This window comes from Ictalurus punctatus, chromosome 2, assembly GCF_001660625.3.
Source record: "Ictalurus punctatus breed USDA103 chromosome 2, Coco_2.0, whole genome shotgun sequence".
In the NCBI taxonomy this organism is placed as follows: Eukaryota; Metazoa; Chordata; class Actinopteri; order Siluriformes; family Ictaluridae; genus Ictalurus; species Ictalurus punctatus.
In genome coordinates, this window is record NC_030417.2 from 19,536,968 (window position 1) to 19,554,875 (window position 17,908).

The 17,908-nt window shown below is 41.9% G+C and overlaps 1 protein-coding gene across 1 annotated transcript in view; it reads right to left on the reverse strand.

Moving 5' to 3' along the window:
• Positions 1-17,908, reverse strand: part of grin2aa (glutamate receptor, ionotropic, N-methyl D-aspartate 2A, a) — a 148,519-nt gene that overhangs the window by 58,788 nt on the left and 71,823 nt on the right. Inside the window, exon 3 of the mRNA XM_017484032.3 lies at positions 5,979-6,577. Within this exon, the coding sequence (XP_017339521.1) occupies positions 5,979-6,577 (599 nt within the window). The remainder of the gene's footprint in view (positions 1-5,978; positions 6,578-17,908) is intronic.

The following is a 17,908-nucleotide window of genomic DNA, read 5'->3' on the forward strand; positions in this document are numbered from 1 at the left end:
CATGTATTACTTGCTAACAAACGGTTTATTACCTTAAATAAGCTTAAATTAAAGTCTTAACAAAAATCTCTAATAATCACATTTTTAAAAATTAACTCTGATTAGTAATCGAAACAGTTATTCTAAGCAAGCCCTGCCACTTTCCCCATATGAATCATATACGGTTTGAACACAGAGGTGTGGTTGCTGATGTTTTCGCTGTAATTTCATTTCATTTCAGTGAAAAATTACACTTGAGTAATTTTTCTGTTGCGTGTCCAGATCATGCACATTGTCCATGATGATGTCATTCCTGACCTACGCATAATGAAATTACCTGGTGTGTAAAGCTCAATCAGCGTGACAGCTCGTACGCTCGAGTGGTCTCTGCTGCTTCTCTGAGAAAAGGTCACCGAAATGGCCGCAGATGCCGAAGACTCCCGAGTGACACCAACGCATTTTAGATATGAAGCGGCTCCGCTCAGATCTCCCGCTGACCCGTATAAAGGACATCTATAAGTCCGGAAAACAGGAATGACAGCCGTTCCACGGGAGACAAGGCCTAGAGAAAAGGGACCTCCGACCTCCAAACCGTTAACAGGTCATTCAAGCGCTGATATATAAAGACTGAATTTTCTGCTTTCCACACCAAGTCGAGATGAAAGCCATAAATCTGTCATAAAGGAAAACTCAGTCAAGGGAGCGTGTACAGTATTTCACCTCGACTTCTCACGTCACCACTTTAACAAGAAGATGAAATGCAGCCTGCGACTTCATTGTCCCCCCCCCCCCCGTCATTGTTGCTTTTATTTACCGTACCGTGCTTCTGTTTCCACAAAAAAAATTAAGACGTTAAGACATATCTGAAGGCAAACATCTGCATTGTTTCTCAGTGAATCTGCATTACTGTCATCCGGAGCGGGAAAACAGTGGAGGACGTACCATCCATAAAACCAAAACAATCGCTCCTTAATGCAATTCCCTCGTTTCTGTGGATGCTCTCAGGGGCGTCGTGCCGATTCAAACTGAGAGGGCAATCACTTTTTTTTTTAGCTCTGTGATAGCAATTTGTTTGAAATCAATTTGTGTCTGACAAGTTGCAATAGCACAATAGACAGGCCATTTATTTTCTCTAAAAACGCAAAAGGAGTAAACTCATTCTTTATACTGGGTCTTGTGTCATTATCTGCTTTTCTTCAGTTTGCTAGTAATGCTAGCAAACTTTATACTGGTATTATAGTGAGTAAAAAAAACAAAATATATATATATATATATATATATATATATATATATATATATATATATATATATATATATATATATATATAATACATATCTCGCTTTTAAAAAATTATGGGTGGAAAGACAGAAGACGATATGAGCAGATAACTTTGTGCTCTGATGCTTCTAGTTATGAGTTAGCAAAAGAATTAGCTTGCTACGTAGCAATCAAAATAACAGCCAGTCCCTAGAAGTGAGAATGCTGATAGTAGATAGGGAAAATTGTATTAAAAATCGTGATAAAAATCAGACCGTACAGGATTTCGCTAAGGTTTTTTTTTTGTAATTGTTGCTGCCAAAAATGCTTGATTTTGCTGCGGCTTGTTTCAAAATGTGTGAAAATTGTGCTTTTTTTTGAGGAATGCTAATTGAATCACACAAAAGAGTTTTGCGTGCTCTTTCGCAGTGATGTTTGTTGGTAAATGATGCCTTTTAGCTGCACTCGCGTTTGACGCATGTGATACGAAGAGGGCTTTCGCTGAATGTGTGTCGTGATGACGTCACATGACGCGCATTGGCCCAAATCTGCGGAAGATCTACGGTAATTTTGAAAAACTGCAAGCTCCTCTGAATACTGTGGGGTTTGCTTGATTTTACGTTCATTTCTAAGATCGCAAAATCACGCAATCCTGGAGGGACCAAAAAAAATCACCTGAAATTTACTGTAACTCTTATTGCCATCATGCTAGTATGTAGACAAAAATAACGATCCTGATAACAAAACCAGCAGAAATGAGTTCTCGTGAATGTAATGTTTAAGGGTGCAGGGAGGTATCTTAACTAGAAGCGATTTTCCCAGCCTGTATCTACAGCAGTAGAGAAAAGCAACTACAAAAGCAACTGGCTGACCCGCTTATGACCAGTGACACCAAAGGAAACCGATAAGAAACGGAGTGACGACAGAAAAACACTTCCATAGTTCTATAGTTCTATAGTTAGCCAGGAAATGATGATAACTCGACCAGCAGGAGTAACAGCGGAATATGCAATATTCTGACACAACAGTTGGCATTTCCATTAATTCATCTTCAGGAACCTGGAGCCTATCCCTGGAACATTCATGTTTTTAATAGGTAACCTCAAGAACATGGAGGAAGCTCACATGGAGAACATCTAAAACTCAAGACATTTCCAGAGGACCCTGGAGCTGTGAGACGGCGACACTACTCCAATATACTGTACCACCTTGTCCCTGCTTTTTCATTTGTTTTAAAATATCTAGAAATATTACATCCAGCATACAGCACACAGAAAGTCTATAAGCCTAAAGACTACCCGAGAGATACATTTTGGCATTATAAAAATAAAAAAAAACACTCCTGGATGATTTGATTCCATAATAGAAGGCATTTTCGCTTTCCACGCATGATCAGCTGCCTTCCAAAACACGAATCCCTCGTCAGATTTGGCTCGGCTCGAACCCTTCTCCAGCCATCTGTGCCAATCTCGTCTGGATGAATGTGAGATGGAGCACCTGCGCTAGCGGGCACCTCGCGCAGCTTCGCTCCACTGTAAATGGGGCATTTCGCTACATCCCAGCCCCCCTCTCCACTCATTTACCATGGCCGTCCTGGCACCCATAGCGGACAGGACATATGGACCGAAGGCTGGCATGGCGTGGGCAAAACAGTTCCACCTGAGAGCAGAAACGAGCAGAGGGATGAGCAGAACATCACAGCAGGACTCTTCAAGAGCTCTTTACAATTGGAGAGTGCTTTAATGTATTAGCCAAGACTCCCTGCTGCTCATTCATACTCCGTCCCGCTCTCGGCTGCAAATGTGTGTCATGTAACACAGTGCAAAGAGATTAATTTCCTATTCTTGAAGTCTTACAGACTCAATATGCTTCCATTCATCTATTCATTCTCCTGGAAGGCCTCTATCGAATTCAGTACTGCATTCAAATACGGTCATCTGTTTACTGTTTACCGTGTTTATGAGAAGATTTCATACCAACGAGATGCTTGTCTGATATGCATTTCAGATGTCAACGTTTTTTCACAGCATTGAGCGAGTACTTGAAGTTTCTCAATATGATGGAAGAGTATAATTACAGAGCAAGTGCACGTAAAATAAATCATCCAAGCCAGTGCATACAAAAAGGTACTGGTTAAGATTAGCATGAGGTCAGCAGACATAGCCCCTTTTGGCATTTCTGTTCACATGAAATATCGCTTACTTGGTGCAGTGGTAGCTCAGTGGTTAAGACATTGGTCTACTGGTCATGAGTTCAAACCCCAGCACTGCCAAACTGCCACTGTTGGGCACTTGAGCAAGGCCCTTATAACCCTCAACTGCTACTAGTTATTAATGGGATAAATGTAAGTCGTTCTGTATAAGGGTGTCTGCCAAAATGCCGTAAATGTACTTGGTACAATTCCAACAAATTTAGCATGAGGCACCTCTCTCTCCTGTCTCTCCCGTCCATCTTCTCTTTTCTGTATATCCTGGTTGGCTTTTTTAATCTCAAGTCTTTTCCTCTTCACAGTCTCAATATCACATTTCCACTCAAATGCCTTTCACACTTTGTGTTACTCATCATGTCCAGTGGCAAATACACCGGCAACGAGACAGTTGGGAGTCTCGAACACACACATTCACACTCATACACACACTGAGGTGATAATGTTGCTGGAAAGGACTGAGTAAAACTGTCTTTGAGACATTGCAGTTCCTTTACACCATTAACATTTCACAAGTGTCAGGATATTGATATCTGGATAAATAAGCATCTGACCTGGTCATTAAGTTCACACCTGGTACTGACACAACTGAAGTTGTGTCATCTGCATAGACAATATAAACAGCTGGACGCAAACAGCTGGACATGGGGAAAGAGAATTCAATATACATATATTTATGACCTAGACTGCTGATATCCCCATTATCCGAGTGCCAATACACGTTCGTAGAGAATTCAAGGCTGTGTGCCGAACCTCATAAGGCGCACTAAATAGTATGCCTAAATAGCAATGACAAACTATTTAGTTCAGCAGTGTGCAGTTTGGGATGTGACCCAAGTATCGGCAACCCTGTGGATATAACGATCTGCTTACACCTCTTCAATATTTACTACAGAGGCATTTCGAGAAGTAAAAAATATTCTGAACTGCCATAGTTACTGAGTACGAGGTGAAAGAGCAAAACCTCTCGCCTGCTGGTACTGGAGGTCTAACTGAGTCTAACCCACAATCTCTCTGTAATTATCTAAAATACAACACAGAGAACAAAACTATCACTTTTGATGTGTGTATTTTTATTCATGTATTTTATGATCAAATAATTCTGTGTATTTTGCTTAAAAATGCAACATACAAGCCAGATACTGTTAGCATGCTAGCTGAAATACAGAGCAATAAATATACAGTACACACAAAGTAAGTATACACAAACTCTCTCAGAGAAATGCCTCCAAGTTCTCAAGATCAACAACTTCGCAACTAGGTAACGATACAAATTCCACAATGGGGATAAATCAGCTATTACTGATCACTAGCTTTCCAAAAAAATCAATACCACCTAAATCCTTTTCCTCATCCCATTCAGTACGTTTACATGGACAAAAATAATCTGATATTAACCCGATTAAAATGATACTCTGATTAAGAAACTACTATGTAAACAGTGATTATTGATCATCTTAATCCGACTAAAGTTATACTTGAAGTAAACACAAATCGAATTAAGACAAGTGGAGTATTCCTGTTTTAGTCGCATTACATGCATTATAGACATGTAATCACTTTAATCACACTATTAACGTCGTGTGGGAGTTTTCACTGCATTCTGTGACAGGACACATACACACACGGCAGTACTCAACAGTTTCACGGCAAACAAGAGAGCACGGCTGCTTCCGAACCCGCGTATTTACGCACTATATAGTAGGTGAAATACATGTATCTCGGCTACTCTATAGAAGGTAAGTACACGGTTTTGGATACAGCCCACGGCTTCAAGCAGTCGTGTATTTGCACGTATAGCATGACAAATAATGAACTGCACTTGAAGGTTTTGTAAAATGAAAAATGAAACACTAAAAACTGTATACGGTACCATAACGAAGATGAACTGTATGTTGATATGTGAAATTCTGGAGGGAACGTCGGATGGCGTGGCGCGGGGACGTAATGACGTGTGCCATTAATCAAACTATGTTCTATAATATGTAAAACTTAAACATGAAAGGAATAGTCTAAAAGCGACTCATGTAAACACCTTAATCTGAATATTATCTTATTCGGAATAAGGTCATTAATTAGATTACTGCTTTCCATGTAAACGTAGTCATAATCTCTCTCCTGATTGGCTGCAAGCTCCTGTCTGTCACCATGTATGAGACTTCTTTCATGCCTAAAGTTGGGAAGGGATGCTGTTTAACATACCTTGTGTTATGAAGTATTTTTGTGCCCTGGCTCAATAATAATGTTTTAATTTTTTTTGTTTCATTTTTATCAAAAATAAATCCTACACACTGTAGCTTAAAATATGCAAAGCAATTCTGGCATTATGGGGGGGGGGGGGGGGGGGTATGAATATTTTACTGTATAGCTATAAACTGCTTAATTTAGTGTACAAATAAAAACAGGATGTTTCACAGATTTAGCCAAGGCTTAAGAACCTTAGCACAGTTTTGGTTCCTAACTGATTGTCTGATTTAATGAAATGTATGAGAGGAAAACTAAATAAATTTTAGCACTCAAACCTATTTCACTTACTTGTGAAGTGCACTTGGCGGCAGCTTGGCCTTCTCCATCTGCCCATAGCAGCTGGTCTTGGCTTCAGGAATGTCACCAAACTCCTTCAACATGGCCGCCGCTGCTGTGGTGATGATCCCAAGCCCATCTCGCACCCGTGCTTCCAGAGGATAGTCCCAATCGTCGTAGGAGACGGAGATCATGCCTGATGGGAACTCGTCTGGCATTATGTCTGGGTTGCCCGTGGTCAAACTGGGTACGATCCAGATGTATCCGAAACCAGTGAGTCCGAGCGAGCGCGCCTCTTCCAGGATGTACGCAGCTTCGTCTTTGGAGCAGTAGAGCAGGACGACGGGCGACTGCAACTTCTTGAGCTGGAGCTGAGCCCGTCCTCCATCCACGCCTTCCACCGCATCCAGTGTGATGGTGTGCTGCAGGTCCCATCCCACAAAGCTGTTGTCCACCGTGGTCTTAAGAACGGCAATGAAGTCCTGGTATCCAGGGAACTTGCTCGTCACAATGGAGAACACGTGCCAGTCGTATTCCTCCATGATGTTCAGCATCAGCAGTGCCTCTTGCTGGATGGACGCTCCAAACTGGAAGAACGTTGACTTCACATCCTGTTTTTTGGAGAGAAAAAAGACCAGAGACCTTACTATGATAAATGAAACATTATGCTGATGGATATAATGTCGTTCATCACGAGTGTCAGGAGGAATAAAACACCCATGAATATAAACACTCTCAAATCCTGAGAACGTCCCAGAATAGACTTGATGTCACAGAGATAAAAGTTAATGACGTTCTTAATTAAAGTTCACGGAACAAAAATGGAAAGACACTCTGCACAAAAAACTTCCTTTTGTCTAATTCTGTCACTCATTTGAGATTTGTCAAATCTCCAGCGCCCCAAGGTTGATGGGTTCTTGGTCTAATAATAATAATAATCCCGTCTGGATGAGGATTGTCAAACTCTTTGAACTTCAATCTTGCTGAAGCTTTAGAAGGTTTTTCTGAGCCACAATGGAGAGATTTTCTTTAAGATTTGGATAGTGAGTGGTACGAAACCATGAAAAGATTGGGGACATAGAGGGAAAAAAGGGGAAATTATTGAAATCTTTTCAATCTAGTTGAATTTGAATTTGGGTATTATTCCAAATATATATACAATGGCAATAAACCCAGCTTTGGGCATCTGGACTGGAATATGGCTATGACCATAGATTTTAAAATAGCCATGTCTATATAAGTAAAAAGAAATAGTAGTTATTCACATTTGAGCTTATTTTTCCCGCAGAGTCTGATAGCCAGCTAGCTGAAATGAGCTAACTCGATAGGATTTCTAAGAGTATTTTTTTATTCATATAAAAATTCTAAATCTTGTACACAATCTAATCGCTGCAAATGCCAGTTCTGTATGTGTTCTGTTCTGTATGAGCTTTTACAAACGTTAGTGCTAACTCTAGGTAGTTAGCTATAATGACTTGAGCTAACCTGACAGGCTTTGAGAGGATTAAGTTGCATTTATAAATGATATACATAAATACCATAAGCTTGTTCTAACCTGAGAGGATTTCTGGAGGAAAGTTAAAAAATATTCATAAATGTTTATAATTTTATCATCAAACGCTAACTATTTAGTTGGCATGAGCTAACCTGACAGGATTTCTGAGAGGAAAGTTTAAATATATTCAGAAATGTTCATAATTTTATCATCAAAATCTAACTAGCTAGCTGACATGAACTAACCTGACAGGATTTCTGAGAGGAAAGTTAAAATATATTCATAAATGTTTATAATTATATCATCAAACGCTAACTTTCTAGCTGACATGAGCTAACCTGACAGGATTTCCGAGAGAATTTTAACGTCTGTGAATTTTTATAAACTTTATTGCTAATGCTAGCCAGTTATCTAACACAAGGGAACTCGACAAGATTTCTGAAAGGATTTTTATTTCTGTGATTTTATTGCTAATGCTAGCTAACTTTACAAACATTCTGAAAGAATTTTTAAATGTATAGATTTATAAATGTTGATCATGTTTACAGCGATGCTAACTAGCTTACTAATACCAGATACTGTCATGTCCTTCCACAGAATGAGAGCAGAAACAGTATGGCAAAACTGCAAACACACACACTCACACACACACACACACACACACACACACACACACACACACACACACACACACACACACACACAATCACATAATCATCCATGGTGAGTATCTGGTTCACACATGTACATTTAACATCACCGTAATAACTGGAGTTTGTTTAATTGTTTAGTTTCAGACAGCCGTGCTGCAGTGCATTCGTTACCAGAATAAAAAGCTGCCTCAGTCATCCTCTGGCATTTCATCTCATGTTTTGCAGTGGGATGTTTAATAAAATATAGAGGCACTGATTGAGTGTTCCCCAGCAGAGATATTGATTAGCCGGCTAGTGATTTGGCAGTGAGAGTGCAGCATGCATTTTAAATTGTTTTCACTTCATCCGTGTAGAAATGAATGATGCATTTTAATGGAAGGACTTACCCAAACATGCTAAAGTTACTCAAAATTAAATCACCTTCAGACTTCATTTATTAGAAAATTTTGAAATATATTAAATGAAAGATATTATACAATCTATAAAATGTCCTCCTGTCAATCTGACAGCTATGAGATAATGAACTACCTCGCATTCGTCACAAGTCAATCTGAGTGGGATTTCAGGGATGTCATCATCATTTTCCTCAAACATTTATTTAACAGCAGTTGAGCATGTTGCAAAGTAACGCTACCGCAGCAACCAAGAATTTGTTAATTATTAATATTATCAGAGTTATGCTAGCTAGTTCAGTTTAGCTGTCGGTTCTCCAGCTAAAGACTGAATTTTAGCTCAGTTTTGGAGTCACAGACAAAATCGCTCAAGAAACATAGATGAAACATGCTAATGGACAGAAAAAATATCCTTACTACCTCAAGCCGACTTTGCAGAATGTTTATGTTTATGTGACTCCATTGTCTGCGCTGGTTGATTTGGTAAAATACACAGTAATTTTCTTTAAAATACCTATGAAATCAAAAGTTTTGTGGCTTTTAGTATGAATATGTTAGCCTTAAGCTAGTGTGCTCCAAAACAATGACAAAATGTACAGTCTCTCTACTGCCAATGACAATTGTGATGACATCATTCTGCACTTCAGCTTCTCATTAGATTTTCTGTCCAATCAAATGCTCTCTAGAATATGAAGTGTCCCACCCCTAACATAAAAATCCATGGTAGTAACTGTCATGTACAGCTTGGATGTGAGGTAAGCTAAACACTACTGGCTATTTAAAAAGGGGGAGGAGCCAATCGATATGTCCCGCCCTGACTTCCTGTTTCAGTGTCAATTATGTCAACACTGTGCGTTTCAAGGCACTTTACTTTAATCACAGATCTATCATTAAAGAATCGTTGTATTGTATAATCTGATATGGAGAGCACACCTTATCACACGGCTTGTTATAGATTTGTGGGATCTTGTACACTGTGACAAGGAATAATATTTTAAAGAAGGTTGAAATTGCAGAGAGTAGAAGCAATTTAATTTTTACAATTTAATTTAATTTTAATGTTACAGTAAAGAAACATTTCAGATCATATATATATAGTTGCTAGTCTGATTCTTAAATTTTAAAATAAAATGTGAATTATTTGAAGTACATCATTCCACTGTAAGGGAAATCATCTACAAGTTGTGCAAATTTGCCAATTTGTCCAGGAATGGTCATCCCAGCAAATTCAGCCCAGGAAATTCAAAGAACCCCAAAATTTGATCACAGGATCTGCTAGTAAGTCTTACAACTGTTGCTGCATGCTTCTACAATCAGAAAGAGATTGCACAAATTTGACCTGCATTGGAGGTGAGCCAGGAAAAATCCTTTGCAAGACTACAGTTTGCCAATGAGCATCTAGGCAAAGAGCAGGCCTTTTGGAATAATGTGCTCTGGACAGATGAATCAAAGATAGAGCTGTTTGGCCACAGTAACAGCAGACAAGTTTGGCCCAGACCAAAGACAGCTTTTCAGGAGGCACATCTCATATCAACTGTGAAACATGGTGGTGGAAATGTTATGGTTTGGGGTTGCGTCGCTGCCTCAGGGACTGGACAGCTTGCATCTAACTAATTAATTAGTCTAATTAATCTAAATATTTTTTATTAATTTTATTACTTTATTCATTATGACTTATGATAATTAAAAAAATATTTTTTTCTAAAGATCTAAAAACTAATCTAAAAAAAAAGTGTGTGTGTGTGTGTGTGTGTGTATGCGTATGCGTGTATGATTAAGCTGCAGAACTCTGAGGAAAGGCCATCAATGCTGGCTGGCAGCCTTTCAGACAGCTCGAGTAAGTGTTGTGTGTGGGATGTGTGTGTGTGTGTGTGTGTGTGTGTGTGTGTGTGTGTGTGTGTGTGTGTGTGTGTGTGTGTGTGTGTGTGTGTGTAAGGTCATGCCCTGCAGCAATGAGAATTTTCCTGCACTAAAGCCACTTAAACCTCATGTTGCAGTTTAAATCTTAACGATGGCTGTCCCTTTGACTCGAATATCTCTTCTGATTTTATAGCAATTTAATGATTAAATATGTTTTAAAATACTCAATAGATCATGTCTCTATCTCTGTTAGGAAGTAAGGAAGAGAGGCAGGAAGGAAGGAAGGAACGAAAGGAGTAAGGAAGGAAAGAAAAAAGGAAGGAAGAGAGGCAGGAAGGAAGGAAAGGAAAAGAGGCAGGAAGGAAGGAAGGAAAGGAGTAAGGAAGGAAAGGAAGAAGGAAGAGAGGCAGGAAGAAAGGAAACAAAGAAGGAAATAAGAGAGGCAGGAAGGAAGGAAATAAGTAATCAAGTAAATACATCAGACAATATTTCTTTTTTTTCTTTTTTTTTTATAGAAATTGTGCCAAGAACATAAAGTTAGGGCTTTATATATTTAGCAATTATAGGTGCATCTGGTCTGTCTCTGTCATTACCAAGCCTTTGTTCTGTGTTCCCAGTTTTCATATTTTGCCTTTGCCCTGTCTACCTTTATTTGCCGATCACCTGACCTTTGCCTGTTAATGACCACGTATATTGCCTTTCGATTTGGATTTGTCTGACCGTCTCTTAAATAAAAGCTCTTACTGCACTTGCATCCGTCTTTTTAAACCCATTACATGACAATCGTGAAATAGTTCATTTTTCCCATAATTTAATTCAAGAAGTTGAACTTTCATATACTCTAGATTCATTACACATAAAGTGAAATATTTCAAGTCTCTATTTTTGTTTGTTTTACTCTTGATGAATATGGCTTACAGCTCATGGAAATCAAAAATCCAGTATCCCAAAATATTAGAATAAAGGATTTATAATACTGAAATGTTGACCTGAGAAGAGTTCGAATTAGCTAATTAACTCAAAACACCTGCAAAGGTTTCCTAAGCCTTTAATTTCTCAGTCTGGTTCAGTACACAACCACAAGCATGGGGAAGATGAAAGTAAATTTTGCATTTCATTTGGAAAAGAAGGTCCCAGAGTCTGGTGGAAGAGTGGAGAGACACACAATCCAAGTTGCTTGAAGTCCAATGTGAAGTTTCCACAGTCAGTGGTGATTTGGGGTGCTATGTCATCTGCTGGTGTTGGTCCACTGTGTTTTCTCAAGTCGAGAGTCAATGCAGCGTCTACCAGGAGATTTTAGAGCACTTCATGCTTCCATCTGCTGACAAGCTTTATGGAGATGCTGATTTCCTTTTCCAGCAGGACTTGGCACCTGCCCACAGTGCCAAAATGACTAGTAACTGGTTTGCCAGCCGACTCACCTGACCCGAACCCCATGGAGAATCTATGAGAGACACCAGACCCAACAATAGAGACGAGCTGAAGGCCGCTATCGAAGCAACCTGGGCTTCCATAACACCTCAGCAGTGCCACAGGCTGATTGCCTCCATGCCACGCCGAACTGATGCAGCAATTCGTGCAAAAGGAGCCGCGACCAAGTATTGAGTGCAAAAATTAATATTTTTTTAGAAGGTCGACATTTCTGTATAATGAATTATTATAAACACACACACACACACACACACACACACACACATATATATATATATATATATATATATATATATATATATATATATATATTGTCGCGACGGACCGACAGCCGGCGCGCATAATAAGAAAGTCGCTCCTTCCCCGACTGCCGCACCCGCACGAAGCGGACAGCCTCGTGCCAAACACACCATCAGCCGGAAGGACCATCACAGTGGGGTGGGACCGTCGACGCTACATCGGCCGGCGATTGGGGAGTCCGTCTGCGAAATTCCACCACTCAGGCGACGGCGGAAGAGGATAAAAGGACGCGCTTCCGCCCGTGCGAGGAGAAGGGCTAAGGGACAGACTCCGTACGCGCTCTTCAGCAGCATAGAGGCACGCCAACCTTTAGCACGACGGTATCCTCTCACTAATCTCTTTCTCTCTCTCTCTCTCCCCTTCTCTCCCCGAAGGTGCGAGTGCGGACGAGACCACCGGGTGGTGAGATCGCGTTCGACGGTGGATGACGGCACGGGAAACCCACGCACACATCTCGGGAACCCCGACACGCCCTCGAGAACGTCACAACGCCAGCCACAGCCCTACAAAACTCCTCACACTCACACACACTCACCTCCTCACTACAGACAGCTCCCAGACAGACAAATAAAACACCCATTTTGACTGCAACCTGCCTCTTGTGGGTCTGTGCTCCGCCCTCCCCCGGGCTAATTCCCCTACATTAGTGGAGAATGCGGGCATAGAGTACAGACTCGCCTACAAACAAGCAAAAAAAAAAAAACATGAGAGAGAGAGAAAAAAACAAAACAAAACAGAACAAAAAAACCCATGAACCCCGCACTGAAACACCTGCTGGAGACTAGCATCCAGCAGCAAGCAGTGACACAGCAGCTCGCCGAAAGCCTTCAGATTGCAACCCAGACGCTGATTGGCCTGAGGACTGAGACCCCCGCCGCCTCCATACCCCTCCCCGACCCGGGACGCGAGATCCGCCGCCAGCTTCCCCCCCTCGCCCCCGAAGAAGATCTTGAGGCGTACTTCGAGGCCTTCGAGGGTATTGCCCGCCGGGAGGGATGGAACCAGGATGACTGGCCTCGCGCCCTCGGCCCACTGCTCACTGGAGAGGCACACACGGCCTACTATGCCCTTGAGCCGGAGGAGGCTGCCGACTCCGCGGCAATGAAGGAGGGAGTCCTGGCATGGTGTGGGCGAACCCCCTACCAGGCAGCGACAGAGTTCCATCACTGGGCTTATCGACCGGGGGCCCGACCACGCGGACAGCTGTACACCCTCGTTCGGATAACCAAAAGGTGGCTCCGGCCAGATCGGCATTCTGCCGCGGAGGTGGCGGAAAAAGTGGCCACAGACCGTTTCCTGAGGGCATTGCCCCGCACAGAATGCCAGGCCGTAGGGGCGCAAGCACCGACAACACCCCAGGAGCTCCTAACCGCCCTTGAGCAAACCATGGCCACCCTTGAGCTCGGCCAAGGTGAGCAGCAGCTCCCCAACATGCCCTTTGGTGCCCCTGGCCCCCGGCCCGACCACCAGCCCCGTCCCGGCACCTGGAGGACTCGCCGGAGATCGCCCGTTCGGGTAACCCCCGTGGACGAGCCCATGCCTACGGAGCCGGAGATGGAACCTGCCCGGCCGCTTCCGAACTCATGGTTAGCGGGCTGCGCCCTCCATCTACAACAGCCGCCGGAGGGCCCTACCCTGACGGTGTGGGTCAAGGGGAACCCAGTAACCGCCCTGCTGGACACCGGGAGCACGGTGACCTTTGCCTGGCCCTCCCTTCTACCCAAAGGGCGTTGCCTGGGGGGGGTTCTCACCGTAACTTGCGTCCATGGGGACACCCGGGAAGTTCCCGCAGCCGAGGTCCAGATCTGGGGCGAAGCCCTGCTCCTTGGATGGGACTGGCCAGGATTCCCGATGGGCCCGGCGGCCAAGTCCAGCAGGCCACGGCCACGCACAAAGAGGACCCGGGCCAGGCAGGCCTACCTGGCCCAGGACGACGGAGACGCCACCGCCTTCTGCCAGCAATGCCCGCAGTGCCAGCGCACTGCCCCATGGCGCCCCTTATCCCTCTGTCCATTATCAGCATCCCGTTCGAGCAAGTGGGCATGGACCTCGTGGGCCCCCTTCCCAAGTCTGCCCGGGGCCATGAGTACATCCTGGTCATTGTTGACTACGCCACCCGATACCCTGAGGCGGTGCCGCTGCGCAAAGCCACCTCCCAGAACATCGACTGGGAGCTGGTACTCCTGTTCAGTCGGGTGGGGATCCCAAAGGACGTGCTGACCAACCAAGGTACGCCTTTTGTGTCTAAACTAATGTCCGATCTGTGTCGACTGTTACAGGTGAAGCACTTTAAGACGTTGATCTACCACCTGCAAACCGTCGGGCTGGTCGAGCGGTTCAACCAGACGCTCAAACGGATGCTGCACCGGGTGGTGGACGAGGAGGGGAGGAACTGGGACCTCCTCCTCACCTATGTGATTTTCGCCATCCGAGAGTGTCCCCAGGCGTCCATGGGTTTCACCCCCTTTGAGCTCCTGTTCGGACGGCGCCCGCGGGGACTGTTGGATGTGGCCCGCGAAGCCTGAACATGAAAGATATAATCAAATATTTACAAAAACGTGAGGGGTGTACTCACTTTTGTGAGATACTGTATATCTATATATCTTTATATATATATATATATATATACATATATATATATATATATATATATATATATATATATATATATATATATATATATATATATATATATATAAAGATATATAGATATACAGTATCTCACAAAAGTGAGTACACCCCTCACGTTTTTGTAAATATTTGATTATATCTTTCATGTGACAACACTGAAGAAATGACACTTTGCTACAATGTAAAGTAGTGAGTGTACAGCTTGTGTAACAGTGTAAATTTGCTGTCCCCTCAAAATAACTCAACACACAGCCATTAATGTCTAAACCACTGGCAACAAAAGTGAGTACACCCCTAAGTGAAAATGTCCAAATTGGGCCCAAAGTGTCAATATTTTGTGTGGCCACCATTATTTTCCAGCACTGCCTTAACCCTCTTGGGCATGGAGTTCAAAAAAATATATTTACAGAAATGTGAGGGGTGTACTCACTTTTATGAGATACTGTGTGTGTGTGTGTGTATATATATATATATATATATATATATATATATATATATATATATATATATATATATATATATATATAGACTCATAAAGTGTGTGTTACAAGTTTCATGTTAGCAGAAATATTGTAGATATAAAATCTTATAAATATAAATCTTTTTAGGGGAAAAAAGCTATAGCACATCAATATTGCAATATTTATTTACAAAAAAAGACCATTTTTGCCTGGAGTGAAAAAAATCTGTACCGTGTGTGTGTGTGTGTGTGTAGTGAGGTTGTAGGTTTGTTAAATGAGGGAGGTTAGCTGGTGATTGGCCTGCTGATTGCTCTGGAAAGCAGGAGGGTCTCTACCCTGCTCCCTCTCCAATAATTATACCTCTCCACTCACACACACACACACACACACAAACACACACACCCCAAGCTTACAGTATCTGCTCTAGACTTTTCATCAGTTTCTCATTTCCTCTCCATTTTCCATCTCTTTTCTTCTTTCTCTCTAGTCCATCTCTGTCATCATGCTCAGGATTGATTAAATAAATTGAAATTCAATTAGGCTGGCCTTATTTAAAACAGAAAAACAACAGTAACAGCAGAAGTGCAGTTAGCATGCGCTTAGCAAAAAGTTTAACGCTGGCTTTCAAGGATGATCGCAGTGATAGGAGCAGAAGTATTACTAAATCGTAAAGATTTGTAGCAAATAGGACATTTGGTGTCTTAAAGATTTGCTTCTTCTAAAAATCCTCTCAGAAATGTTAGTTAGCTAGATAGCATTAGCAGTGAAGAGTAATTAACAAGTATAGGAGTATGGCTCTAAAAATGTTCTCAGAGCAAAAATGAACAGTAATGAATAACATTATAAAAGATCTCTCAGAAATCTTGTCATGTTAGCTCATGTTAGCTTAAGAAGTTGACCTTGACAAGAATTTGACTTTCAGTGAAGATTGAATATTTATGACTTTAAAATCCTCTCACGGAACCTCATTTCATTTTGCACAGGAGATACTATGCTAAGGTCGCTACAAAGTGAAGAAAGTGTATCAAAAATCTAGGACACATAGCGGACCTTTATGAAGGCGGCCATCTTATTTGTTTCCATTCCACCCCATTTAGGCCCCGCCTCCCAAAGCTGATGTGAATAATGAAAAAGTTCCACTTTGAACAATGTGTAAATACAGACAGTTTATTAAAAACATTAACATATAAATAAGGTTATCCTGCTTTACAACGTTGTTTGTATATGAAACGTATTACAATTTAGCGTTTTGTTTCGTTAAACTTTGGACTGCAGTTTAGAATCCCCCTATGTTTCACGGTTCCTATAGCAACAAGTGACATGTGCTTACGTTATGGTTTTTGTTCTATTCCTGTCACTGTCTAGTCATTGCTTTGTTACTTTTATTTCCTGGTCTGTCTCATGATTCATGTCTTTAAAGCCAAGCCTTAGTTTTCCCTGTTTCTTGTTCCTGGTTTGGGTGATTGATTACTAATAAAACACAAAAGACTTTATGTTTACTTGCATTTCGCCTTTTCACGTACGTTACCGCAAGATGAAAACTTAAAAACATATGAAACACTGAGAGCTCGTTTTCTGCTTTGTTAGACAGCTTGGGGGAATTTTATACCATGCCACATTGATGCCATAGCAGATAGATATCAACTGTTACCAGAACTGTTACAAGGCATTAAAGGTAGCTAGGTCATTTTACCTAGCTAGTTACTAAAAACAAAGGAAGTGTTTGAGACAGTGACTACGTTTACATGGACAGCAATAAGTTAATTATTAACCTTATTCTGAATAAAACAATACGGTGATTAAGGTGTTGGAAAAAGATTGAGCCAGGGTACAAAAATACTTCATAACACAAGGTGTGTTAAACAGCATCCCTTCCCAACTTTAGGCATGAAAGAAGTCTCATACATGGTGACAGACAGGAGCTTGCAGCCAGTCAGGAAAGAGACTATGACTACATTTACATGGACAGCAGTAATATACAGTGAGGGAAAAAAGTATTTGATCCCCTGCTGATTTTGTACATTTGCCCACTGACAAAGAAATGATCCGTCTATAACTTTAATGGTAGATTTATTTGAACAGTGAGAGACAGAATAACAACAAAAAAATCCAGAAAAACGCACGTCAAAAATGTTATAAATTAATTTGCATTTTAATGAGGGAAATAAGTATTTGACCCCCTCTGCAAAACATGACTTAGTACTTGGTTTAAAAACCCTTGTTGGCAATCACAGAGGTCAGACGTTTCTTGTAGTTGGCCACCAGGTTTGCACACATCTCAGGAGGGATTTTGTCCCACTCCTCTTTGCAGATCTTCTCCAAGTCATTAAGGTTTCGAGGCTGACGTTTGGCAACTCAAACCTTCAGCTCTCTCCACAGATTTTCTATGGGATTTAGGTCTGGAGACTGCCTAGGTCACTCCAGGACCTTAATGTGCTTCTTCTTGAGCCACTCCTTTGTTGCCTTGGCCGTGTGTTTTGGGTCATTGTCATGCTGGAATATCCATCCACGACCCATTTTCAATGCCCTGTCTGAGGGAAGGAGGTTCTCACCCAAGATTTGACGGTACATGGCCCCGTCCATCGTCCCTTTGATGCGGTGAAGTTGTCCTGTCCCCTTAGCAGAAAAAAACCCCCAAAGCATAATGTTTCCACCTCCATGTTTGACGGTGAGGATGGTGTTCCAGGGGTCATAGGCAGCATTCCTCCTCCTCCAAACA